Consider the following 27410-nt stretch of genomic DNA (forward strand, 5'->3'; position numbering starts at 1 on the left):
CCGCTCGGAGCGAGGGGAGGAGACACTGGCTGCACCGGCCCTGGAGCGTCCGGGAGCAGCGCGGCGCGCCGGGCCCAGCCTGGAGGGGCCCCCGGGGGGGGATGCGGGAGGCCGCGCTCGGCTCAAGCTGCTCAGCGGGCCCGGGACCGGCTCCAGCGGGCAGCAGCCCGAGTGGGGCCCGGTACCGGCTCGGATCCTGGATGCTCCCCGCTCCGGAGATTGCAGCGGATAAGGGACCGAGGTGCCCTGCCTAGGAGCCCCCAGCCCGATCCCCCGCAGCCCCCGTCCCGCTGCAGCCCCCAGCCCGCTCCCCCGCAGCCCCCAGCCCGATCCCCCGCAGCCCCTGTCCCGCTGCAGCCCCCAGCCCGATCCCCCGCAGCCCCCGTCCCGCTGCAGCCCCCAGTCCGATCCCCCGCAGCCCCCGTCCCGCTGCAGCCCCCAGCCCCCGTCCCGCTGCAGCCCCCAGCCCATCTGGGAGCTGATTCAATCTCCCCTGTGCCGCCTCCCCCAGCTGTGATCACCCCCTCCCCCGTTCCATTAGCAGCTGATTTCCCCCCTCGTCCCTTCTTTCCCTCTGCTTCCCCCCCACCCCCAGGGCTGCTGGTGTCTTCCTCCCTCGGCTCCTTCAGTATCTCCAGCTCCGAACTTGCCCTGCTCAGCAGAGCCCGAGGCGCCTGCAGGATGTGGGGGTGATTATCGCAGTTTTCTAGCGTGCTGGGGGGGGCGGGGGTGCATTGGTCAGTGGGGGTGGGGGGAGGTCGCTTGCCCGGCATTGACTTCTGCAAGGGCAGGATCGCAGCCAGCTTGTGTAAATCCAAATGCTGTGTGTCCCCCCGCTCCCGCCCCCACTAAGTTTGGAGTTTGACCCTTGCAGGGGAGGGGGGGAGGCTAGTTTTCTTTTCTTTTAAGCAGTCGTTTCCCCCCGGTGGCTGGTCCCTTCTGCCCACAAAATACTGTTGTCAGGCCGGGTGCATGTGTGTCTGGGAAGGGAGATAAGTGTGTGTCTGTAGCGTAGATACTTACCTGTAATGGTGCTGTGTCTGTCTGCAGTACAGCTAAGTGTGTGTGTCTGGGGCAGATAAGTGTGTGTCTTACGCTGCACAAGTCTAGTACAGACAGGTGTGTGACTGTCTGTATCAGGGTTGGAAGGGACCTCAGGAGGTGTCTAGTCCAACCCCCTGCTCAAAGCAGGACCAACCCCAACTAAATCATCCCAGCCAAGGCTTTGTCAAGCTGTAGTATAGAAAACGGTGTGTGTGTAGTGTAGACGGGTGTGTATGTGTGTGTGGTTTTTCTATTCTGCATGTCGGTAGTGGAGACCGGTGTGGGCGTGAGCCTGTACTGTAAATGTGTGTGTGTTTCTATCCTGCATGTGTCTATAGTACAGCGCGTAAGCGTGTGCCTGTAATACAGGTGATTGGGTGTGTGATCATGTATTCTGGTTTTGTCTCGTGCATGTGTCCGTGAAAAACAAGCGTACATTAGTGTTTGTGTGTGCATCTCCACAGTGTGTGCCTATCATACATGGTGCGTGTGTGTACATGTGTCTGATAAAGCAGTGCATGTGTATCTTGCAGACGGGTCATGCAGCAGCACGTGTGTCTAATGGCACATGTATGTGGTGCGTCTGTCATGTCTGTGTGGCAGACACATGTCTAGTGTGGACAGGTGTGTTTCTCTATGTTGCATGTCTCTAATGTAGCATTTATATAATGGGAGGGGAGGATCTGTTCTACTAAGTAGCTGCACAATGAAATGGAAGGAAGTGAGCCGCTGAGCCTGGGACCTATTTGGGGGGGGGCATGGGGGAGGGGCTAAATAGATGATTTTCCATCTCCCTCCTGCCCCCCGTCAGCTTGTGTTGGGAGGCAGGGGGAAGTCACATCAGAGGCCCAATCCTGCTTTTGCCTACACAGGCCTAAATCCCGAGGAACTCCATTGTCTTCAGCACAGCTACTCAGGATTTACACGGGGGTGAGATCAGAATTTGGCCCCTAATGTAAAACAAGTCCCAAATTGGGGGGGGGGTGCAGTAATCCAGTTATTCTGGGAGTGGGGGGATCCGGTTATTTGGGATAGAAATATTTCCATATAAGCCTTCTATTTCACAGGCCTCTTTCCCTCCACCCTTTCCTCTTTCCCCGCCTGCGGAAGCAGCTGGAGTAGAATTCCTCGGGGTCTGGGCTAGTGTAACATTCCTCAGTCGGGAGGCTCTGCCCAAACTTGCAGAAACCACTTTGGTGTGTGTGTTACGTTCTGTCTCCTGGTTGTGAGCGTGTGCAGCAGAATTGCTGCCCATGTGTGGGGCGTTGTGTAATTTCTGGAGTGGATGTGGTGCCATGCTACTATGGGGATGACGGTAGCACCCGCAACATGCTAGCCCCATGTCCCGTCATCTGGGCTTTGCGGGAGGGGGCCGGGAACCAGATTGCAGAATCAGGGCCATGGTGGGCATTGCGTATTGTGTTGTGTGTGGGGTTTGAGGCGCAGGAGGTGTGCCGTGTGTGTTGGTGATCAGCGTGCGTTGGTCAGAGTGTGGCTTCGATAGGTGAGTGGTATGGGCTGCATGTGGGTTTTGTCAGTATGAGTGTATGTGTGGTTTTCGGTGTGTTGCGTGGCTGTGCTGTGTGTGGGTTTTGGTGGTGGGTATATGTTGGGTGGGTGAATTATGTGTGAGCAGAAGATGGCGTGGGGGTATTTGTTTGTGGTTTTCGGTGTGAGTATGTGGGTTTTGGTGACCAATATGTGTTCTGTGGGCGTACAGTGTGTATTTTACGGGAGGGCTGTGTAATATGTGATTTTTGGGAGGAGGGTGTTGTGTGAGTATGTGTTGTGTTTTGTGGGGTTTGGAGTGAGGGTGGTATATTTTTTGTGTGTCTATTGTGTATTTTCCAGCAAGCAGGTTGTATTGTGTAGGTATAAAACGTGTTTTTGGTGAGGTGATGGGTGTTATGTGTTTTTCAGTGAAGAGGGTGTGTTATGTGTGATTTTCTGGGGAGTGGTGTGTATTGTTTGGTTGTGTTTGGTGTGTTTTCTGGGGAGGGGTGTGTATTGTGCAGTTGTGCTGTGTGTGTTTTCTGGAGAGGGGTGTGTATTGTTTGGTTGTGTTTGGTGTGTTTTCTGGGGAGGGGTGTGTATTGTGCAGTTGTGCTGTGTGTGTTTTCTGGAGAGGGGTGTGTATTGTTTGGTTGTGTTTGGTGTGTTTTCTGGAGAGGGGTGTGTATTGTGCGGTTGTGTTTTGTGTGTTTTCTGGGGAGGGGTGTGTATTGTGCGATTGTGTTTGGTGTGTTTTCTGGGGAGGGGTGTGTATTGTGCAGTTGTGCTGTGTATTGTGCGGTTGTGCTGTGTGTGTTTTCTGGGGAGGGGTGTGTGTTGTGCGGTTGTGCTGTGTGTTGTGCGGTTGTGCTGTGTGTGTTTTCTGGGGAGGGGTGTGTGTTGTGCAGTTGTGCTGTGTGTGTTTTCTGGGGAGGGGGGGTGTTGTGCGGTTGTGCTGTGTGTGTTTTCTGGGGAGGGGTGTGTGTTGTGCGGTTGTGCTGTGTGTTGTGCGGTTGTGTGCTGTGTAGCTTTCAGAGCGTGGGCTGGGGTGTTGGTTTTGCCATGTTGCACTGCATGTCGTTTCTCATGAACCCCGTGTCCATCCCCTCCGCTCCTAGGGCGTTGCCGACAGGTGCGGACGGACAGAGGGTGCCCGACCCGACCTCGACCGGCGCCGCGGCGCGCAGGACATGCCTGGCCCGTTGGTTCTGACGGCCGCCGTGCCGAAGGGAGGCTAAGGAGACGGGTTGTTACCAGGCCGGATCTGCTGATTTAAAAAAACAAACCTTTTAATTTTGTTCGTTAATTTGAAAAATAAACTGAGCTCCACGCTTGGTGCCGCCGCCATGAACGGACTGTCGGTGAGTGAGCTGTGCTGCCTCTTCTGCTGCCCGCCCTGCCCCAGCCGGATAGCGGCCAAGCTGGCCTTCCTCCCCCCGGAGCCTACTTACGCCGTCGTCCCCGAGCCGGAGCCCGTGGGCAGCACCAGCTCCCTGAGAGGAGGCACCGCGGGCCGATGGAAGCTGCATTTGACGGACCGGGCGGATTTCCAGTACGCCCAGCGGGAGCTGGACACCATCGAGGTGTTTCTAACCAAGAGCGGCCGGGGGAACCGGGTCGGCTGCATGTATATCCGGTGTGTGCCCGGCGCCAGGTGAGTGGCAGCCTGCGGACGGGGCTGGGAGCTGAGCCCTCTTTGCAGAGCAGGGCACGACTGCAGGTGTGGCTTGCTGCTGGGGGTAGGCTTCCCGACTCAGCGGGACCAGGGGTCCTGCAGATCCTCTGTCTGGAACACCTTGTGCCAATGCAGCTCCAACATGGCGCCACTTCCTGACCTGCAGCGACCCGGTGCCAAGTCTGGCCCCTTCCCAAGCGAGATGCCCAGTCACAGAGATTTGGAGAAGCCCCGGCGAATGCTCACTGGGGGTTGGCTGTCAAAGCCTGTTTTGCTCATAACTTGAAGTGGGGATGGAATTAGACAAAAAGATCGAAGGAGAGGGAGGTAGGAAAAAGCACAGAGCTTGGGGCACGGATCCTGTTTTCCGTTTCCAGCCCTGCCGCTGACCCGGACTCCTGGCTTCCGTCCCCAGCCTTGCTGCAGACCCGGACTCCTGGGTTCCATTTTCAGCCCTGCCGCTGACCTTGAGCAAGTTGCTTCCCCCTGCTCTGTGACTCAGTTTCCCCCATCTGTAGAATGAGGGAAATGGCGCTATACCGGCGGGGGTTGTGCCGCCTACTTAGCCGATTGTTGTGAAGTGCTGTAAGATCCGCCAGTGGATGCTGCTGGCGCAGGGCAGAGGGTTATGGAATAATAATGGCGAGGCTGAATCAGGCGAATGGGTGAGTTGTGCTGCGCCGGGGGTGTCCAGGCTGCCTGGGGGGGGCCCTGCCCCTTTGCCGGAGACATTCACAGCTCGTATGGGGGCCAATTCCAGGCTCCCAAGGATGGCTTGCAAGGCGAGGCCTTGTTGCCCACCTCTGATTGGCCGCTTTCCCCTCACCTGAGCGTAGGGGCCTGGCCCCCGGCTCGCTGGCCCCTTGGTTCAGGGGGCCGAGCTGGGGGCAGGGAGGGGCGGCGCGAGCGGTAGCTTGATTTATGGACTGTGGACCAGCGCTGGGTCCTTTCTCTGTCCCCGCCCCCACCCGGTGTTCAGCCCCACTCCCCTGCCCCACTTAGCGGGCTGGGCTCATTAGTCTCGTTAGCTGAGTCCGGGGTTTCTAGGCCCTGACTCTCACCTGGAGCCCCAGCCGCTCTCCTGAGCTCGGAGTCCCAGTGGAATCGCATCCCCTCCCCCCAGCCCTCTGTGCCCCTCATGCCATGATTTGCGAGCCCCACGTGCCCAGCCTCCCCGGTCTCACCCTGCTGCCACAGATCAGCCCATGAGCTGCTCGGGTTTCCAGGGTCCTCCCAGAAGTGCGTGTCCCCAATCCAGCAGTCACGTCTCCCTCCCTCCCACGGTGCCCCACTCCTGCCCACTGCCTTCGGTGTGCCCGGCTCGGGCCTTGAGAAACCAAAGCGGGGCCCCGCGGAAGCGCTGAGCTGGGATCAGAGCCGTGGTGCGACGGGCGTCGAGAAGACCCTTTCTGCCGGCAGCGGGGAGCATATAAGGAGGCCAATGAGCCCCACAGAATGTCAGTGTCAATTAACCCCTTCCCTTCCCTCGCCAGGCCCACCCACCTTTCCCTAGCCCTGGCGAAGGGCTGGGGCTGCCTTCTCCTCAGGGCGGGCGTCTGCTCAGTACCTCTCCATCCGCTGGGTATGCGGGGGTGGGTCTCAGCCCAGAGGTTGGTTGGTGTCCACAATGGAAGAGCCCCCCTTGGACGCCCTTGCCGACCGTGCAGCAGTCAGGCCAGGTGCGATCCCAGTGCCGGCCCTTCCCAAGTCAGGCCAGGCCCATGGCTGGCGTGGGCTATGGATGTACTGCGCAGAGGGGCCGTTGCTCTCCAGCGTCGCTGACTGCACGCTCCGTGTTTGCTCCAGCCAATGCTTCCCAACCCGTTCTGTCTCGGGGTCCCGCCCCCACTAAGTCAGGATTCCCCTCCCACCTAGCAATATGGGGCAGGCAGGGGTAATGTGACAACTCACCATCTCCAGGTACCCAGCCTGAGACGGCTGGGGAGTGCTAGGCGCCCAGGACCCCAGCTGGTGTCATTGGACTCCGCAGCTGCTCACCATCTCTGAATACAACACCCGTGGGCTGATGTCCTGGCCCTGCAGAAGTGGGAGTTTTGCCATTGACTTCAGTCGATCCGGGGTTTAGATTCATAGAGTTTAAAGCCAGGAGGGACCATTAGAACATCTTGTCTGACCTCATGTGTATCACAGGCCAGAGAATTGCACCCAGTATTGAGCCCAATCACTTGTGTTTGGCTAAAGCAGTGGTTTTCAACCTGGGGTCTGCGGGCCCCTGGAGTTCTGCAGACTATGGGGGTCTGCACGTCCATTCGAAATACTTTAGGGGCCTCCAACTGAAAAAAGGTCGAAAACCCCTGGGCTAAAGCATCTTGCAGAAAGGTCTAGATTTGAAGACATCCAGAGGTGATGTCCACCTGGTAGCTTGCCCCAGTGGTTGATCACTAGGCTTCCCTAGGTGTTTTAAGTTGTGATAATAGAAGCCAACAGAATCAGGGGCTGCTTTGGCAAATTTGGGTCTAAAATGTTAGAGATTTTATTTCTAAATAGGAAAAACAAACAAAAAAACAAAGACAAGGGATTTAAAGTCACAAATATGATTTTATATATATATAATAGATATATGTTTTCCTACTTTGCCCCTTCTGTTTGATTTGGGATCATAGATTCAAGGCCAGTTGGGACCACTATGGATCATCTAGTCTGACCTCGTGCGTAACGAGCTGCCCCAAAATAATCCCTAGAGCAGATCTTGTAAAAAACCATCCAATCTTGGTTTGAAAACTCTCAGTGATGGAGAATCCACCATGACTCTTGGTAAATTGTTCCAATTGTTAATGACGCTCACCGTTAAAAACGTGCCACTTATTTCCAGTCGGAATGTGTCTAGCTTCAACTTCCAGCCATTGGATCGTGTTAGACCTTTCTCTGTAGATTGAAGAGCCCGTTATTATATATTTGTTCCCTGTGAATAACATCTTAACACGTAGAGACCTAAGTCTTTGCTGTCAACCTGCCTTGCAGGGCAGAATAATCCCAAGATTACTTAATTTACCTTCTACATGCCCAGGCTAGCAACTATTTGTCATGGGCAAGTGAAATATCACTAGTTTCCCATCTGCCCCCCATGATTCTGTGCTATTTAGGTTCTGATTCCTTACCCATCACCATGGTATCTGAGCGCCTTTCTCCAGAGTGTGTTTATTTTGTGTATTACACAGGAGCATCTAGCGGCACCGTTGTGCTCGGTGCAGTTGATTTTGTGCCTGGGCTGGTACATTTTGCTAGCCTGCGTGGGGCTGAAATTGTGCCAGTCTCATCCGAGGCTCCGTGCTGCCCCCTGTAGGCTGGAGTGGGACTTGCCTGGCCCACTCCTAAACCTCTAGCATTTGTGGCGGCACCCGGCAGTGACAGCTGGGGAAGGGCAGACAAGGGAGCAGCTCCGAGGCCGTCTCATGTTGTATGTGCCCTGCCCTGGAGGCTGCTGTTCATCCTGCCTGTGGTTAGGGCTTGCAGGGACATGGCTGAGTCTGGGAGCCAGCAGCTGCTGCGTAAGCTCTCTGAACAGCCGGGAGCTGCGCAGCTGCCTTTGGAATTCCTGTGTCGCTGCCTTTGTTCCTGACGGCTGACGTGCGGCGTGATGCCCGTTGCCTGGGCCACCTTGGGCACTGGGTCTCTCAAACTGGGTCGCTCTTTGGATCGGAGACCTCCAGAGGTCAGTGACTCAGCAGGGGGCACCCCCCGCCCCCTTGGAGGCAGTGCTGCCTCACGCTGTGTGGGTGGAAATGGGTCTTTCTGTCCATGTTAGACCTGGCTCCTGGTCCTGGTTGAATCCTTGCTTAGGTAGTTACCTTCTTCTGAAGCGAATCCTCCCTGCAGGGTATTCCACACTTCCTGTCCTAAATGATTACACAGCGTGCCAGTGCAGGGTTAAACAGCTGCCATGTTCCCACTCCAGAGGTGGGTGCCTCTTAGTGGTGGGTGAAAAGGTCCCACTTGGCGTACAGTTCCTGCTTGTAATTAAACTTAATGAAAGGGCATTTGTGAAGGGCTTTGACAGCGTTAACAGCATGAGACTAAGGCCACGTCTACGCCACTGTAGCATTGTAGCGTAGATGTTTCCTAAAGCAATGGAAGTTAACCCAACTCTCTGAGCGGCAGTAGCTAGGTTGATGGAAAAATTCTTCTTCAAGTAGTGTCCCTGTGGCTGCTCCGCTTCAGGTGCCTCTTGAGCCCTTGGTCGGAGACTTTTCCGCTAGCAGTGTCCATTTAGGCCACGCGTGCACCCTGTGCCTCCTCCTGCCGAACACCGAAGCCACATAGGGACGAGCGGGTGAACCGCCCTCAGTTCCTTCTCCAGCCCCTTGGCCTGAGACAGAGCCCTAGCGTCCTCTTGGGTCTCTCCTCGGCCCCAAGGGTGTTCTCCGAGGGCCTGGCGGTAGTGGCTGCTGATCCCCGACAGGAGGCAATCCTGGATTATCTGCGGGATTTGAAGAAATTGAGGTTATCACTTAACTCCGTTAAGGTCCATTTGGCTGCAATATCAGCCTTTCATCCAGATATAGAGGGATTTTCCATATTAGCTCTTCCTGTATCTAGATTTTTTATGGGTTTGGGGAATCTCTATCCCCAGACTAGAGACCCAACCCCAAACTGGGACTTCAATCTGGTACTCAGTTACTTTATGAAACATTTGAACTTATGGCAACCTGTTCTCTACTCCATTTATCTATGAAGAGAGCCTTTTTAGGAGCCATCACAATGCCCATAGGGTTGAGGAGATTGTCATCTTGATGGCGGATCTCCCCTTTACAAGAATACGGTTTCTTTACTCCCAGGCCCTAAATTCTTACCTAAGGTTCTCTCAGAGTTCCTCCCCAACCAATCTATTCATATGTCATTGATTTTCCAAGAGCCATAGACCTCTGTAGGAGTTCTGTTTTCATACGCTGGATGTTTGAAGAGCACTGGCCTTCTACTTGGAAGGGACCAAGTGATTTCAAAGGTCCCCCAGGCCGTTCATCTCCTCCACGGATATATCCAAGGGATCTGCGATTGCTGCTCAGAGACTGTCAAAGTGGATAGCTGGATGTACTGTCACTTGTTAGGAGATCGCAAGCGTTCGTCATCCTCAAAGGGTGACAGGACATTCTACCAAGTCACAAGAAACATCCACAGCATTGCTTAAGAACCTCCGATGTCTGAGTTATGTAGGGCTACCACGGGGGCTTCAGTACATGCATTTTCGAAGCACTACGCCTTGATGCAGGCCATCAGATCCAATGGGGCTCAGGGTACAGAAGTACTATTTTCAGTTCTGGACTCAGTTCTGAAGCTCCCTCCTGCCTGTGGGGAAATCACTCAGAAGTCCCCTGAAGTGGAGCACCCATAGGGACACTACTTGAAGAAGAGATTACTCACCTTGTGCAGTGGCTACAGTTCTTTGAGATGTGATATTGGCATAGAAAGGACGCTTATTATGTTTGCAGATGATACCAAACTGGGAGGGATTGCAACTGCTTTGGAGGACAGGGTCATAATTCAAAATGATCTGGACAAACCAGAGAAATGATCTGAGGTAAACAGGATGAAGTTTAATAAAGACAAATGCAAAGTGCTCCACTTAGGAGGGAACAATCAGTTTCACACATATAGAATGGGAAGAGACTGTCTAGGAAGGAGTACGGCAGAAAGGGATCTAGGGGTTATAGTGGACCATAAGCTACATATGAGTCAACAGGGTGATGCTGTTGCAAAAAAGCAAACGTGATTCTGGGCTGCATTAACAGGTGTGTTGTGAGCAAGACACGAGAAGTTGTTCTTCCGCTCTACTCTGCACTGGTTAGGCCTCAACTGGAATATTGTGTCCAGTTCTTGGCACCACATTTCAAGAAAGATGTGGAGAAATTGGAGCGGGTCCAGAGAAGAGCAGCAAGAATGATGAAAGGTCTAGAGAACATGACCTATGAAGGAAGGCTGAAAGAATTGGGTTTGTTTAGTTTGGAAAAGAGAAGATTGAGAGGGGACATGATAGCAGTTTTCAGGTATCTAAAAGGGTGTCATAAGGAGGAGGGAGAAAACTTGTCCACCTTAGCCTCTAAGGATAGAACAAGAAGCAATGGGCTTAAACTGCAGCAAGGGAGGTTTAGGTTGGACATTAGGAAAAAGTTCCTAACTGTCTGGGTGGTTAAACACCTGGAATAAATTGCCTAGGGAGGTTGTGGAATCTCCATCTCTGGAGATATTTAAGAGTAGGTTAGATAAATGTCTATCCAGGATGGTCTAGACAGTATTTGGTCCTGCCATGAGGGCAGGGGACTGGACTCAGTGACCTCTCGAGGTCCCTTCCAGCCCTACAATCTGTGAATCTGTGTGTGTCCCTATGGGTGCTCCCCTACTTGTTCTCCTTCCCCTCTGCTTCAGACGGTTCTCTGTGGAGACGTTTGAGTGGAGAAGGCACGGAGGGCGGTTTGCCGACGTACCCCTGTATAGCCTCAGTGTCCAGCAGGAGGCGATGAAGGGTGCATGCGCGGGCCAAACGGGCATTGCTATCGGAAAATCTCCCATCAAGGGCACGAGAAGCGCATGCACATCTGCAAGCACCCCTACGGACACACATCCTGAAGAACTGCAGTTACAGCTCACGGGGAGTAACTACTTCTTCAGTTGCCTATGCTGGGGGTTAGGTTGGCTTAACTTTTCACCGCCCCCCCCACCCCCCCCCAAGTGATGTGACTAGGTCGATCTAAATTGTCAGCGTACACCAGGGTCAGCAGAGAATGCCGGATGATACTAGAGAGGTTTTCTCAGCCTGAGTTTGGAAAGCCCATTACACAAGTAAGGTATATAGAGTATTCAAATGAGTGCTAATAAAGCCGACACCATCATGCAACCTGTGTATACCACGCGTCACAGGAGAAACTACAGCAGAACCTCCGAGTTCCAAACCCCTCAGGAAGGGGGGTTGTTCGTAACTCTGAAATGTTTGTAATTGAACAAAACGTTACGGTTGTTCTTTCAAACGTTTACAGCTGACCATTGACTTAATACAGCTTTGAAACTTTACTATGCAGAAGAAAAATGCTGTGTTCCCTTTATTTTTTTAGTCGTTTATGTTTAACATGGTACTGTACTGTATTTGCTTTTTTTTTTGGTCTCTTCTGCTGCCTGATCGCATACTTCCTGTTCCAAATGAGGTGTGTGGTTGGCTGGTCTGTTCGTAACTCTGAGGTTCTACTGTATGCTAGAAATGGATTTAGACATTTTAATGGGACATATTTTTTGGTATCCCTCCACCTGTAAATTCCGGCGCCCGAGGCCTGCTCTGCACACACAAACTACAGTGATTTTCGCTAAACTAGATTCTGAATTTGGTAACAAACCAAATTAAGCTTTTCCCAAGAGGAGGCCCTCTTGAACATGATTTAAGAGTGTCCACACCAGAGGGCTGTTTGATCTAAATTGATTTAGAAACCGATTGACTTAAATCAGCCCAGTTACTGTGTGTCTAGATTAAAAGCCCTTTGCTACCGTGACCAAGATTTTTAAAAACCGCTCAGCTTCCCATTTAGGCTTTAGGACCTGACTTTAAATGCTGTGTCCTGTCCTCCCTCGTTCCCCCCTGAATCTTGGTCCTTGTGTCTTACTGCAGCACGGCTCAGAAAGGGCCAGTCACCCCACACACACACCCACATCCCCTCACACCCAAAAATAACCTCACATAGTTTGTCTGTGCATAAGCATTTTGTGGCTTTCACATGCACGATCTTAGGCCCTTCTGAAGTGAGAAGTGAGAGCTGTGTTTTCAAGTAGTATAAAACACCTGCTGAAGCAACATTGCCTAGTGGGTAGAGCGCTGTATTGGGCCTCAGGGGACCCGGGTGTTCCTGGCTCTGCCACTGATCGGTGGATGACCTTGGGCAAGTCCCCGCCCCTCCCACGGTTTGTCTGCCTCCTTTGTTTAGGTTGCAAGTTTTTTGGCCCAGGGGCTGTCTCTTACTAGGTGTCTGTGCAGTGCCTAGTACGATAGAACCCTGATAGAGCTCCTGTAGTACAATTCATCAATAGTAGCAGCCGTCAGACCTTAAACTTAAACTGGCGTAGGCCCAAGTTTACCCATCACGGCCATCTGGCCAGGGTAAATTGGGTACAGCAGTGGAATAATTTTTGGGATGGCTGCTCCAGCGGAATGAATAAACTTTGGGGCAGGTTGGTTAATAATCCCTAGTTTGTACGTAGCACTTTCCATCAGGCGCTCTCAAAGCGCTTTACAAAGGAGGTCAGTGTCATTCTTCCCATTTTACAGATGGGGAAACTGAGGCACAGAGAGGGGAAAGTGACTTGCCCAAGGACTCCTGTCAGGCCAAGTGGCAAAGCTGGGAGTTGAACTCAGGGCTCGATCCAGAGTGCAGGTGAGGAGGGCAAAGGGCAGTGATATGAGTGTAGTGTATGTGGGGTGATGTGTATCTGTGTTGGCCTGATTGGCCAGGGTCTGCAGGGCCGGGACAGCGAGCTGGAGCCTGCCCCTTGGCACCTGACTTTGGCTGTGGGAAAGTCAAGGGTTTTCCCTTCCGCCCAGCAGAAGATGCTGCCCACAGCTGTCGTTGAGAGGAGCAGGAGGCACCTGGAGCACAATTGAATTCGGCTGGGCCGGCCTAAGCTGCCGGCATGGGGTGGGTGCGGAACCAACCCAGGTGATAGGGAGTGAGGCCTGGACCAGGGCAGGGGGCATGGGTGAGAGAGCCTGGAATCCAGGGGTCACCCAGCCAGACCACACCAAGGTTCAGCCAGATCACACCAAGGGTCACCCAGCCGGACCATACCAAGGTTCAGCCAGACCAGCCAGATCACACCAAGGGTCACCCAGCCGGACCATACCAAGGTTCAGCCAGATCACACCAAAGGTCCCCCAGCCGGACCACACCAAGGTTCAGCCAGATCACACCAAGGGTCACCCAGCCGGACTGTACCAAGGTTCAGCCAGATCACACCAAGGGTCACCCAGCTGGACTGTACCAAGGGTCAGCTGGACCAGCCAGATCACACCAAGGGTCACCCAGCCGGATTGTACCAAGGGTCAGCTGTACCTTACCAAGGTCAGCCAGACCATACCAAGGGTCAGCCGGACCAGACAGATCACACCAAGGGTCAGCCAGAGCAGCTGGACCATACCATGAGAGCAGCTGGGGGAGGGGGAGAGGGACAGAATTGAAGAGCTGAGCAAAGCAGAAATGGGAGGTTTTCACGTAGTTGGTCAGGGTTGGCAAAGAGGAACTGGCTGCCCACGAGCAGGATTTCTGCCTCCAAATGTGCCAGTCGAACCAGGTGTGCCATAAAGAGCTGATCTAAGCACAGACCTGCCCCCATTTTTTTTTTTGCAGGCTCCTGGGTTTAGCGCACCATTAGGCCAGGCCAGGATTGCAGGGGATTTCTTGCCTCTAAGCCGACCAAGTGTGTTAGCACCTGGTCCGGCTGCAGATGCTGCCGGCCAAGCCTCTCTGCCTTGTCAATTTTGGCGGCCTCATAGACGCCGGCCCCGTCTGGTTGCCAGGTGCTCAGTCTCTGATCTTCTCTCTGGCTGCTGGGATCCAAGGAACGTGTGGCTCCCTGCCCCTCCCTTCCCCTGGGCTGTGGACTGCTCAGGAGCTGATTTTCCCTGGTGCATTTTGAAGATCTGCTCTCCCCTCAGAGTAAGGCCGAGTCACGTCCCCCGTGCTCACTCTGAGCAGCATTCGCACTTTGATGCTCACAACACGCCGAAGGGGGAGGAGTGCCCCCCATCTTACAAAGACACTGAAAGGTCCCCACACCCCGCAGCACAACACTCCTAAGCACGGAACTGAGGTTAGCTCTGCCCCAGTGGAAAGAGAGACAAGGTGGGCAAGGTAATGCTTCTTATTGGACCAACTTCGTTGGTGAGAGAGACAAGCTTTCCAGCCACACAGGGCTCTTCAGGTTTGGGAAAGGTCCTCCCAGCAAAATGGAAGGTGGAACAGTTTGATTAGAATGTATTGTAAGTAAGGGGCCATTCAAGTCATAGTTGTCCGTTAACACCTCCGCACAGTCATAAGACAAAAACGGGGGGTTAGTGGATTACAGATTATTGTAATAGCCATAAATCCAGTGTCTCTGCAGTTTGTAATTTTTAGTGTCTAGCAAAGTTATGCATTTAAGCTCCCAGGCTCGTCTTTTGAAAGCGTTGTGCAGGTTTCCTTTGAGGACGAGGACTGACAGGTCAGGTATAGAGTGATCGCTTTGTGAAAAGTGTCCACCCACAGAGTGAGTTTGGCTTTTATCATTTCCCTGTGTGAGTTCATTCGAGAGCGTAGTGATTGTTTGGTTTCACCCACACAGCTGTTGTTGTGGCATTTAGTGTGCTGGATGAGGCACACCACATGCTGTGGCAGGCATGTGTAGGACCTGTGGATCTGGAAAAGTGTGTTGGGCTGGGGGGTGTTGATCATTGTAGTGGTGAAGATCTCTCTGCAGGTTTTGCATCTGTTGTTCTGGCAGGGTCTGGGGCTCCTTTGCGTTGGTGTGGGGAGCTTGCGGCTGATGGTCATCTTGGAGAGGTTAAGGGTTGAAGGCCAGAAATGGGGGTTCAGGAATTATTTCTTTCAGGGTGGGGTCCCCACTGAGTATGGGTTATAGTTGTTTGATGACACCCCGTATGGATTCCAGTGTGGGATGATAGGTGAAAACTAGAGGTGTGCAATTGGAGGGGGTTTATTTCTGGCCTGAAGCAGGTTCTCTTGGGGTTTTTGGGTGGCCCGTTCCGTGATGCGATCTACTTCTCTGCTGGCGTGTCCTAGTTTGATGAAGGCGGGTTCAAATGTGGTAAGGTGTGCATCCCGGACTTTCCCCTTCGAGCATATTCTGTGGTGTCTGAGTGCCTGGCTGCAGAGAACAGATTTCTTGGCGTGTTTGGGGTGGTTACTGGATCTGTGACGGTAGGTGGGGAGATCCTGGGGTGGCTTGTATGTGGTTGTCTGTAGGGTTCCATTCTGGAAGCCGATCCTGGTGTCCCGGAAGTTGACGCTAATGTGGGAGTGTTCCAGTAAAAGCTGTTTCCTTCTCCCCCACCTCGTCTCTCTGGTATCCTGGGACCCACACGGCCACAACTACACTGCAAACAACCGGTGGGAAGCGTCACCCACTCCCCTCCCTCTAATGTGGTGCTTCCTAGCCCACCCCCTGGCATCAGCCCAGTGCGAACTCAGAGGGGAGAGCGCCACCTAGTGACTGGTCACCGCTTCCTCCAGAGCCCACCCCAGGCGTGTCTTGCACTGGCCCCAGAGGCCGCCCCCCGGGGCAGTGACAAGGGGGCAGCGTCTGCTTGGGAGACGTCGCTGTTCGTTTCAATGGAAGGTCGTTGCCCTCTCTGGGCACTGGGTGGGCCCAGCCCCCTGGGCTCACGGGGTCTGCGCCGTCTGGGGTGTGCAGCCGCCGGCCTCCTGCCCCTCCCACTAGAAGCATGCGGGGGGGGTGGTGCTAGGAGAACGTCAGTTAGACTGAGCCGGGGGTTGGGGAGGGGGTTGGTGATGGGGAGGGGTTGGGTTCCATTCTGCTGGACTTACCTTTCCATCTCCCGCCTCCTCCCATCCTGTTCTCCTCTGGAATGACATTGGCAGCAGGCCTCCCCTGCACCCTGGGCTCATTCCGCCCACCCCCCGGCTCCTCCGTGCCCCCTGATCTCCCCTGCATCCTCTTCCCTCCCCAAACTCCCCTCCCCCATGCCCCCTCCTGCGGCTCCCCCTGCCCTTGGCTAGCCAGGTGCTCCAAGTGGCTCCCCAGCCCTGTGCTGGGTCCCCGTGGCGGCAGGACAGTTGGCGGGAGGCTGCGGTGTCCAGCAGTGTCCCGGGGCCTCACGCCGCCCCTCCCTGTGTGTTAACCCACGGCTCTGCCCCGGCAGGTTCACGGTGCTCTTCTCCCATGGCAACGCCGTGGACCTGGGCCAGATGAGCAGCTTCTACATCGGCCTGGGCACTCGCATCAATTGCAACATCTTCTCCTACGACTACTCGGGCTACGGCGTGAGCACGGGGAAGCCCTCGGAGAAGAATCTCTACGCCGACATCGACGCGGCCTGGCAGGCCCTGAGAACGAGGTGAGCTCCCCCCGGGGCCGGCTAGCCTCCCCAGTGGCCCCACAGGCCCAAGGCTGCTGGGGACGGGTGAGTAAAGGGAAATGGATACAGGAAGATCTGGCCTTCCCGGAGTCCTGCTCAGGCAGTCAGTGCCTGGGGACCCCAGGCCTGGCATAACAGGCTACGGGTCGGGACTGAGGGGCATCGGCAGAGCTGGGGGGGATCCCAGGGCTGGCATAGCAGGGGAGCTGTGGGTCAGGTTTGAGGGGCATGGGTGGAGCTCAGGGCCAGAAGCACGTGGGAGGGGGAGGGCTGCAGGTTAGGGTTGAGAGAGGCACCATGGCCCAGTGGATAGGCCTTGGGAGAGCCGAGTCCCACTCTGTGACTTTGGGCATGTCTCCCCTCCGTGCCTCAGTTTTCCCCTATGTAAAACAGGGAGAACGATACCTCGTAGGAGATGCCTCGTAGGAGATGCGACGAGGGGTTTTGCTTATTGTGCGTCAAGTTCTTTGAGAGCCTCAGAAGGAAGGTCACGTGCTAGAGCAGGGCCGAGGGTTATTTATGATCTGGACGACTGTCACCTGGTGGGAGGGATTTTTCTCCTTTGGGGCAGCTGTAGGGTGAGATTTCTGGGGCTTCCAGCCGTGTGCGCAGTATCGGAGGGCAGCTTTCCCTGCGGTCGCAAAGCCCCTCTGCGGGGAGCCAGGGAGCACAGACGTGTCACTGATATAAAGGGGGTGATGGGAGGGAACCCACCACACACCTTTGGGAGCCTGGAAAAAGGTTCAGGTTTCAAAGCCTGAGAGTTGGGCTAAAAACGGGGGAGTATTTTGAGGGGCCTGGGCAGATTTCTCAGCTATCTACAGAGGAGAGACAGCCTTGTGGCTTAAACCTCCGAGAGCTAGGACTCCTGGGTTCTCTTTCTGTCTCTGCCACCGACTCAGTGGATCATGTCACTTCCGCCTTGCGGTACCTCGGTTTCCCCATGTGTTCAACGGGGAGGGCCCAGGCTTGGGTGGATGGATGTGCATGGGGAGCCGTGTTCCAGGTGAAGGGAGGCACCCAGGGACCCCTGACTCCCAGCTCTGGAGCGCTCCGCTGGGATGAACTGTCCAGTGTTGCTGGGAAATCTCATGGTTTTTATGGAGTCCCACCAGGCTCCATCCTCTCACCCTGCAACATGAAACTGTCGGGGGATCTGGCAAAGCAACGCAGGCTGCAGCATGCGGCCGCCACCTGGCTCTGCCCCTCCACCAGCAAGGAGCCCCGTCCCCCAGGTCTCTAGGTCAGCCTGGATCCACACCAGCATGAAAGGCAAGTGGCTGAGGCGGAGGCCAGACAATGCAGGGTGAGGAGAGCTCTCCTAATCCCAGCAGCCCCCGACCCAGGCTCCAGGGGGGTTGTTGGATGCTGAACCTGGGAGTGCATGTGTAATGCTCCGTTTCCGTACCCAAGCCACAGCTGGTACGAGGAGAGCTGGGGAAATGTTCCCACTGAAACTTTTTTCAGCAAAAGAGGCAGATTCGGGTTGACCAAAACATTTTGCGACTTCACCTTGAGTTCGGCAGATTGTTTTGGTCAGAAAAAAAAAGTCTAAATCCCCCTCCCCCTCTCCCAAATCCGAACAAGCAGCAATGTTTTATTATGACGTTTTTGAAACCGAATCTCTTCATTTTACGATTGAGGACGAGTTTTAATTGTACTTAAAAACCAAAAAAACTGGGGTGGGGGAGGGGATGGAGGATGACGAAGCTCAACATCAAAAAGTCTTGACTGATTATTTTGACGCTGCGAGTTGCTGAAGACATGGGAATGGTTTGGGTTTGGGGCGACCCGCAGCGATTTTTTCCCAGTGTTTTCCAGCTAGCCAGCGACCCCCAAACTCCATTTCTCTCCCAGCCCTAGATCTGAGTCTGTTCCAGCCCCAGCTGGGAGCTTCGGTCAGGCGGTAGCAGCCCTGGCACGCTTTTAGCTCTGGAAGTCCCCGGTTTGCCCCCCGGTGCGTTGGCCGAGATGGCAGCTGTCGCACCCAGAGGTGGCCACGGGGACATCCAGGACACGAGCAGCCGCGTGCCCGGGAGAGGCCCAGCTGGCATAGAAGGCAGCAGTGTGGTGGCTCCGCATTTCAGGTGGCTGGGAACCCGTCACTCCCGATGAGATACAGACAGCCCAGCTCGAGGTCACTGCAGAGAGGGCCAGGAAAGCCCCGTGGCCTGCGCTGGGGAAAACAGGAAAGCTCGCTGGGCGAGACAGCCGCTCGGAAGGGGCTCGCAGGGGAGGCCGCTGGTGGGGTGGGGGCAGGGCTGAGCTAATGCGCGGGGCGGCGGGGGTGGGCAGGCCTCGGGGGAACCGTAGGGACGGAGCCTTCCCCTTGGGGTGGCCAGTGTGACTGTGGTCCAGGGCTGGTGGGTCCCAGTAGGGTGACCAGATGTCCCGATTTTATAGGGACAGGCCTGATCTTTGGGTCTTTTTCTTATATAGGCTCCTATTACCCCCCACCCCGTCCCAGTTTTTCACACTTGCTGTTTGGTCACCCTAGTCCCAGCTCAGCTTCCAGGGGGCAGGGCCAGTGGCCATGGAGGCTTTAACTGGCCTCAGCGAGGAGGCCAAGGGCTGCCCGGGCCCCAGAGGCTGAACCCCTCCTTCCTGGGCAGGGTGTGGTCGGGGACAGGGGTAGCATCAGGCATGGGGAAAGCTCACCCCCCAAGCAGCCAGGGCTGCGGCTGGAAGGACAGCGTGAGTGGCGCTCAGCTGGTGGAGGGCAGGGCACCTCCTGTGTCTCCCCAGCGCCTCCTGCAGGCGGTTTAAGGAGCAGGCTCTGGAGGGCGTTCCCAGTGCAGGCTGGCAGCTCGCCGTGGGAGCGCGTGGGGAGCAGGGGCAGGTGGGCGGGGATAGGTGGCAGAAGGAAGCATCCTGGAGAACCAGCCGTGATACATGAGCCCTGCTGACTCGGCGTGAAGGGACGGGCCCGGATGCTTTCTCCTGCCACGCACCGATCAGCGCCAAGGGGGGCTCCGTGGATTGGGGGCTGGGGGCTGGCGGGAGTGAGGCTGGGAGTCTCAGCGGCTGCTCTGGAAGGTGCCCAGCAAGGGGCTGTGGGGAGGTTTGTGCCCCTTTTGATACGGTAGGACGAGGGCCGGGAAGGTTTGGTTTGTTCCGCCTGGTTTGGGGGCTGGCGGGGGCGGCAGGGCTGGTTTGGCTGGAGGACTCCTGGGGTGACTCTGAGAGGTGCAGCGGGAGCGTTGAACTGGATGGGCAGAATTGCTGAATCTGCGTTCCAGGGAGTGTTTCTCCTACAGGAAATAAGGCGATAAGGGAAGTGGTGGAAACAGCCTGAGTAGAAGTCCCGTGAGCAGAACTCCCCTGGGCACGGGCTGCCCGTGGCTAACCCTGTTGACTCTGCTGTTGCTCAGTGTCTAACCGGGGCCAGGACGCCTGAGTTCCCAATGTGACAAACCACACAAGGAACCAAATAAAGCTTCAGAGGATGCCACACTCCCCTCCCCCCATGCAGGTTCCCTTTATTGCTAGTTGTATTAGAGCCCAGCTAAACCTGGGCCCATTGTCCCGGGTGCTGCACAGACGCGGAGTGAGATAGTCCCAGCCCCAGAGCGCTCACAGCCTAGCTAGACAACGGGCAGGAAGGGAAACTGAGGCACAGGGTAGGGCTTTGCCCATGGCCATGCAGTGGCAGCACTAGGAACAGAACCCAGCTTGTTTGAGTCCCAAGCTGCTGAGCTACCCCTCGGCCACACCACTGCTACTGAGCAGGGAGGCGGGTTCCTCCTGTGGTCTTTGCAGGAGGCCGCCTGTCCCTCCTCTGGATGCCTAGTGCCTGTTGGGAGAGCAGCCTGCACTGCGGCCGGGGCGTCACAGCCCCAGGCCCTGTCATCCGGGCAGCCACAGGCAGGGGCCGGCGTCCCTGCAGAGGGGGAAGCAGGAGGGAGAGGCCGGAGGCCGCGATTTAGATGGTGGCGCTAGACAGTCCCAGCCCGCCCGGCAGCTCTGCTCTGGGGTGACTCATCCCCCGGCGCCGCGGGGAGCCTTCCGGTTCGGGTGAAGGCAGGACGTGGGCTGGGCTCCGTTCAAAGAGAGAAGCCACAGAATGGGGCAACAGGAGCCAGCTTCCCTCTCCAGGTTCCAGCTCAGCCCCAGGGCAGAAATGACTGGGAGCCTCCTGGCACACAGCACGTTAGCAGGTTGGTCTGTGGCCCAGTCAAGGCTCCCAGCCCTGAGTGGGGGCTCGCTGGCCGGTCCCTCGGTACCAGTGTCCCTCTCCAGAGCAGGCTGCACTGGCACCGAGAAAACCAGCTGGCAAGTCAGTTGTATTTCACCCAGAGGGAAGGCTCCAAACTTGGGGGGGAGACCAAGCCCCCTGTGCTGACCGAGCCTCAGTGATCCAACCGGAGAGGTGTGTCCTGGAGCAGAGGACAGCGGGGGAGGTCGTTTGCCCAGTTGTTGCCCAGGCTGCGGGTAAACAGAAGCCTCTATCCCCACGGCTGCCAACGTGGCATCTTTCCCCAGCACCGAACGCCCCGGGGAAATGAACACTGGAGCCGCTGACGTTGCTAATTGCTCAGCGTCTGCCTGGGTCCCGCGTGCGGCCCTGCCTCTGCCCTCGGCGCTGTGCAGAGGTAGGTTGCAGCCAGGCAGGTAACCAGTCCTCGCCCTACAGGGCTCGTAATCCAGAGCATCCCTGCGGCCTGGAGCAGGCCAGGGGGCTGGTGGGTTGCTGCAGCCGTCTGCTGGGGCGAGGGCTGGGAGCCTGGCGTTGGCTAGCGGGGAGGCTGAGCTGGGCAATTCCAGCTGCAGAGCCGGCCCCCGCCCGGGCCTGCTCGATGCCTTGCTTAAATTGATCCTGGGTGGGACACGGAGCCCCCCACACCTGGCGGCTCGTCCCAGCCATCCATGGCCCCTGCCTCTCCTGCACCCAGCAGTCCCTCTGCTGGCTCCCACCCAGGGCCCTCCCTGCCTTGCTGCTGCCTCTGCTCCGGCTCCCAACACTTCCCCCCACCCCCTCGCCCTCAGCACCTCCCTGGGCCCATGCCCCCAGCTGGAGCAGCCGTCCCCTCCTCTGCCCATTTCCCCCTCCGTCTCCCCCAGCTTTCCCTGCCCTGCATCAGCCTCACAGGCCTGCACGGGCAAAGGGGAATGAGCCAGGGCCCAGGGCAGCCCAGCCCCAAGGATCTTAGCGTGCCCAGGACTGAGTGGGGGGCGCCTCAGGCTGGTCTGATTGAATCAGGGGGCGGAGGGGGGGGAGCCAGCTACCTGTGGAAGGGGCGGGGCCCGAAACCCAGAGGGAATAAACCAGTCACCATGGCATCTCCGCGGTGCCTGCGTGTATGTTGGCCCGGTGATGGGTGTTTGTTTCAGTTGATAGTGTTGCGGGGAGAGGCTAGCAGAAGGGGGGCCCTGCCCTTCGTGCCCTGAGCTCCGTGGCAGTGGCCAGGAGCTGGGGGATCAGGCCCGAGGGCGGGGGGCCTGTGTGTTGGGGGCTGGCCCCCTTCCCCCCCTCACCAGGAGGCAGATCAGTGCCATGAGCCTGAGTGCAGGGTTCAGCTCCCTGCTGCGGCTCTCGGGGGGAGCCCAGAGCCCCCCCAGCAACACCTCCTTGGGAAGGATGGAAACAGGCTGCTGCGTGGCTGGGAGTCCGGGGTACACGGCTATGAGAGCATGTGGGGGGGGGTCACTCAGTCTCTGTGGTTGGGGGTGGTTAACCTGCCTTTTGCCCAGGTGGCCTGCAGGGAGACGGCCAGCTCGGGCTGCCCTTTGCATTGCCCTGTACTGGGGTCCCGATGGGCAGGGGGGAATCCCGCCACCTAGCGTCCTCTGCCCAGGGACCCTCACTCTCAGGGAGTCATAGGAGCTGGGCCTATGGGACCTTCTCCTGGCCCAGGCGACACAGTTCCTTGTTCGCCATCAGCCTGTGGTGTTGGGATCTCCCTTTGGGGCTGCAGGGAGAATGTCTCCCCCAGCTGGACAGCGCCTGGGAATTAACCCCCCAGATTCCCTTCCTGCCCAGGTACGGGATCAGCCCGGAGAACATCATCCTGTACGGGCAGAGCATCGGCACGGTGCCCACCGTTGACCTGGCCTCCCGCTACGAGTGCGCCGCCGTGGTGCTCCACTCGCCCCTCACCTCGGGCATGAGGGTCGCCTTCCCCGACACTAAGAAGACGTACTGCTTCGACGCCTTCCCCAAGTGAGTGCTTCCCCCAGCTGGGGAGCGAGCTCGGCTCGGGCTGCCAGGGGACGATGGCCCAGTGGCCACATGGGCTCCAGCTGCAGCTGGCCCTTGGAGGGGTGTGGGGCAGCACAAGGGATTGTGGGTCAAAGGTGAGGCTTGGGACTGCTTTCTGTGTGGCCGCCTTGGAAGGACACCTGATTATCCCCTGGGAGGGGCCCGTCTCCGCAGGGGTAGGTCCGTAGATCCCAGATGGCAGGGTGCAGACAACCTGTTAAAGTGCCTGGGTCTGAAAATTGGTGCCCCTCTGGCTGCCAGCCGCCCCTCTGGAAATCCAGACACCCCTGGAAGGGGGCGGGGAGGCACCGGTTTAATCCCACCCTCCCCCATTCTCGTGCTGCTGCCACAGCCAGCCTGGGGACCGAAGGCAGATTCTCCTCCAGAAGTGGCCACGGGTCCCCCCAAACAGTGAGATCCCGGGGTGCCTGCACCGCGCTGCTTTGTATCCACAGCACCCCACAGCCTGGGGCCCTCGACCCGCCTTGCAGACATTAGTTGCCCAAGTGGGCGTGGGAGGTTTTTCCTGCTTCGTGCAGCATCAGCAGAATGGGTTGTTATGTTCCGGGCAGCGCCCGTGTGTAATCACAGTGACAGCCGTGGCCTGGTTTGTACGTCTACACTGCAGTCAAACACCGGCCCTGGTCCGCTGATTCAGGCGGTGGGTCTATAAAATTGCGGAGTAGATGTTCGGGCTGGAGGCTGAGCTCTGAGACCCCGCAAAGGGGAGAGGGTCCCAGCGCTCCAGCCGGAGCCAGAATATCTACTGCAATTTGATGGCCCTGCGAGCCCAAGTCAGCTGACCCGGGCCAGCCACGGGTGTTCTATAGCCGTGTACACATACGGTCAGTTATAGGCAACGTCGATCACAGACTCATGGAAGTGTCGGGCTGGAAGGGACCCGGGGCGTGGTCTAGAGCCAGGACTAAGTAAACCTAGACAGGTTCTTAAACCCCTCCAGGAACAGGGATGTACCGAAAGGAAAATCCCTGGGAACTGTGCCAAGAGAGGTGGTGGATCCTCCATCACTTGGAATCTCTAACTGGCGATCAGTCGGCTCTTTCTAAAGGATGTGCTCAGGCTCGCTGAGTTCTGAGCCCATTGCAAGAAGCACGGGGGGAAATCCTCTGGCCCGTGCGTGCAGGAGGTCAGAGCAGATGACCACACCAGTCTCTCCTGGCTGTGGAATCTAGGAGCTGGCAGGGCTGGCTTGGAGAAGCCCCCTGTTTTCCCGTGTAGTCAAGAGCATGGCAGAGCCAGAGTCCCTGGGGTTCGTCTTCGCTGCAGAAGAGGTGCGTTCTGAACTCAGGTCAGCGAACCAGGTGAAAACAGTCGTGAGGGCGTGGCAGCTTGGCTTTGGACTGGGCTGAGCAGATGCAGATGGAGCCCGGGCTGGATCTTGAGCTGCCAGCCTGAGCTGCCATGTGCTATTTCAACCCGAGTTCAGAACACGCCTCTTTGGCAGTGAAGACGTACCCTGATGGCCAATCCATGTGGAGCCCCTGCCCCCGGTTTCCTGGCACTCCTAGCAAGCCCATTATTGTGGGCTAACACTGGTCTGTGGGGTGTTAGAGGATACGCAGCCCCTGTTGTGAGGGGTTTGCAGTCTAGCTGAGAATTGGGGGGGCAGCGGGAGGGGGGTTTGCTGCGAGTCCTTACCGTAATTCCTCAGGCCCTCCACCCCCAACAAATTGTGCACCGGGCTATGAGCTAGTAGGTTGCTTCCCCTCCTCCACCCCAGAGGTGGCTGCATTTCAGTGATGGGGTCTGGGCTGCAGCCTGTTCTGGGGCGCGCCTGGTGGCAGGAGGTGCTTGATGCAGGGCAGCGTTTGCTCAGGGGGTTGTTTGCTTCTCCCCTCCCTGCAGCATCGAGAAGGTGTCCAAGATCACTTCGCCCGTCCTCATCATCCACGGCACCGAAGATGAGGTCATCGACTTCTCGCACGGCCTGGCGCTATACGAGCGCTGCCCCAAGGCCGTGGAGCCGCTGTGGGTGGAGGGGGCAGGCCACAATGACATTGAACTGTACAGCCAGTACCTCGAGCGCCTGCGGAAGTTCATCTCCCAGGAGCTGGCCAGCCAACGCAACTGAGCCCCAGCCGCCACCCCGGACTCTGACCCGGAGGAGGGATCAGGCCATGCTGCCCCCATGGAGGTGTAACGAACTTGGGCGGCCCCAGCTCCAGCCCACACTGAGGTTGGCGAGCTGGTGGGACGTGGCCAGTCCTCAAATGTACGTTGTGTTTCCAGGCACGGTGCTCCCGGCTCGGCCCACCCTCCGCCTCCCAGCCAGACACTACAGACGGGACATGCTGGGTGGATCCCATTTCAGCCTGGGCAACCCCAGCTAGAGGAGTCCCCATGCAGTGGGGAAAAGTCCGGCTCCACCTTCCCGACTCCTGCTCCGAGTGCTCAGGCCACTTTCGATCCATCTCCGGAGCTTGCCGTGGGTTCTGTCCCCCCATCCCACTGCAAACAGCTCGGGAGCCATCTTAGTCCTTTTCCCATCATGCAGCTGTTCGGACATTAGCAATGAGATGGCTTGGAGTCCTGGCCTGGCCGCAGATTTGAGGGGGTTAATTATCCCTGCAGAGCCCCATGCCTTTTCCTGTCTGGGATCTGATCACTGCATGATACACCCCCCCACGCCCCCCATCTGCCTTACCCAATTCAGTAGCATCAGAGTGGAGGAGCAGGGCTCTCTGGCCCTGAGCAAAGCTGCTCTTGGATCGAACACCAGTGAGAACCAGGAGGGCAGGGATTGAGGGGACCGAGTGGCGTTTGATCTCCCTGCGGGGAAGGAATGGCCCTGCCGTGTAGCCCCTGCTCTCTGAAAGGGGTCGGGCAAGCGTGGCTAGGAGACGTGCGCTGTCCCCGATCTCCGGCGTCCGGCCTGTTTTCTCTTTCCGCAAGACTCCCCTGTATGTGGGGCACCCCCTTTCTCTACTCCAAATATCTCCAGACAGATCCCTGGCGTCGCACTGGAAGCAGGGAAAAGAAGAATAAAGATTTAAGATGTAAAATTTTACAAGACTTCTCACCAGGTGCCCATCTGAGCCTTTTTTACACCTCGGGGGGTCCCAGAACGGTGGTTTTAGAGCCCAGCCCCAGGGGCGATTTATGGTGATTTGTTGTGCCAGAGGCCTGATTTCCCCCTTCCTCTCCAGCTCACAACTGCAGGCCTGTGAGCACAGGACGAGTCCCCAGCAGGGCAGCCACCCTCCCCCCCCCACACACACTCTCATGCCCCCCTCACTGAAGCCACTGGGGCATCCCCCCTTTGCCAGCTCCGTTCTGGGCTGGGCTGCCAGGGCAAGGGGCACAGGAGCTTTATGCCACTTCTGTTGCCCTCCGGATGCTGGGGACTGAACCTGCCCCCAGGCTAAGTCAGAGCAGGCCTGGGCTGCTCGGAATCGCTGGCCATCTGTGCTCGAATTTCTGGCTCCCCTCCCTGCGGTAGCCGAGCCCCTCACGATTGCTAATGTATTTATCCTAACACCCCCCCGCCCCCCCCCCCCGGGAGGCAGGGCTCTTATCCCCATGTTACAGAGGGGAAACTGAGGCACCAAGAGGCTGTCTCGGGCTGATTTTAGTGGGAGTTTGGCAAAGGTCCCCCAGCGAGTGTGTAGCCAAGCAGGGAAACGAACCAGCTAGCACCCCAGCCTGTCCTCTGCCCCGAAGGGTGGGCCAGGGCAGAATCTCTGCTGCCACGTGCTCTGGGGCTGGTGAAGCAGCCACCGTGGGGCTGCTTATGGCAGCTCTGTGCCGGGCTCGTGCTAGGGAATTCACCTCCCGAGCCTTGCAACATAACAGCCCCTCTGTGCCCCCAGAGCAGCGTACGGGGACCAGCGGCGGCTGGGTGGGGAGGGGGCAGATTGGCCTGAGGGGTGTAAATTACCCCAGTTTAGAACGTGTCCCCCTGACCTACACTCCCCCCTTCGCTCCATTTATTAGAGTCCACAACAGAATCTCTGCCCCGGGTGAGTTCCTGACGTGCTGTGCGGGAGGCTTGGAGCCTCTCCAGAGCTCTGGCTGTGCTGGCGTTTTCTCCCCATTGCTGGGCATGGGGCTGGCGTGAAGCAGTCACCGGCCTTTCGGGCCCGGCCGCATTCCTGCAGGTGAGAACCAGTGCAAGAGGAGCAAAGACAGACCAGGCCTCAGCCCCTCAATTCTGACCTCATGTCCATCCCCCTGCCCCCAGGGCTGAGTTTTAACCCCAAAGGCAGCCAGTACTGCACAGAAAACGAGCGGGGTGAATGTGGCACTCGGGAGACCGAGGGGTTAGTCAGGCTGGTGGGAGCTAAGCCGGGAGGGCTGGTGTTCTGCAAGCGTTCTCCACGCAGCTCTGCTGGTGCCCTGTCCTGATCCACACCCCCTGCTCTCCTAGGCCTGGGGTCTCCCCCGCCCCAGCTCGGCCGGTGCCCCCCAGCCCCAGGCTCCCCCTCCCAGCTCTTCTGAGGACCAGCAACCTTGACGGGGCAGGGGGCGGGTCAGTGCCACAGGGCTGACATCTGTGCAGCCATGCTGGGAGCTGGCACATCCCGCCCTGCAGGAGGGGGAGCTTGGAAAGGGGGCCCAGAGCAGAGGGGGGGGGCTGGGAGAGTCGGGGGAAGGGAGGGAGACAAGCCCCACTAACCGCCAGCGAAAGCCTCGTGCCCCGGGTGCCCTGGCGCCTGGCTCTGTCTGGTGGCTCTGAGTCCCAGCAGGGCTGGGGGTGGCGGGAGAGGTGGGGCCTTCCTCTGTCCGGGGCAGCGCGTGGGGGAGAGACGTGTGCCGGGGACGCTGCCAGGCCTTCTCCAAGCAGCCCTGTCCCAGCACTGCCTGCTCCCCTCCCCGAGGCTGGTCTCAGAGTCCCGGTCCCCCCCGCCCCCCCAGTCTGTGATTCCCTGTTGCCCCGCACGTCCCCTCCAAGGCCC

The 27410-nt window shown here is 57.4% G+C and overlaps 1 protein-coding gene across 2 annotated transcripts; it reads left to right on the plus strand.

Annotated features, from left to right (window-relative positions):
* ABHD17A (abhydrolase domain containing 17A, depalmitoylase) lies at positions 1-25522 on the plus strand. 2 transcript variants are annotated; one of them, XM_044998699.1, is made up of 6 exons: positions 1-241; positions 596-689; positions 3654-4189; positions 16080-16274; positions 22276-22455; positions 24361-25522. In XM_044998699.1, exons 3-6 carry the CDS (start codon positions 3882-3884, stop codon positions 24584-24586), a joined length of 909 nt encoding a protein of 302 aa, XP_044854634.1. In that variant the 5' UTR covers positions 1-241; positions 596-689; positions 3654-3881; the 3' UTR covers positions 24587-25522. The 2 variants fall into 2 exon arrangements, with proteins under 2 accessions (XP_044854634.1, XP_044854633.1); XM_044998698.1 differs by lacking the exon at positions 1-241 and having other exon boundaries at positions 535-689.
* Positions 25523-27410: the final 1888 nt, after the last annotated feature.

The sequence above is a fragment of the Mauremys mutica genome, chromosome 24 (assembly GCF_020497125.1).
Source record: "Mauremys mutica isolate MM-2020 ecotype Southern chromosome 24, ASM2049712v1, whole genome shotgun sequence".
Lineage (NCBI taxonomy): Eukaryota > Metazoa > Chordata > Testudines > Geoemydidae > Mauremys > Mauremys mutica.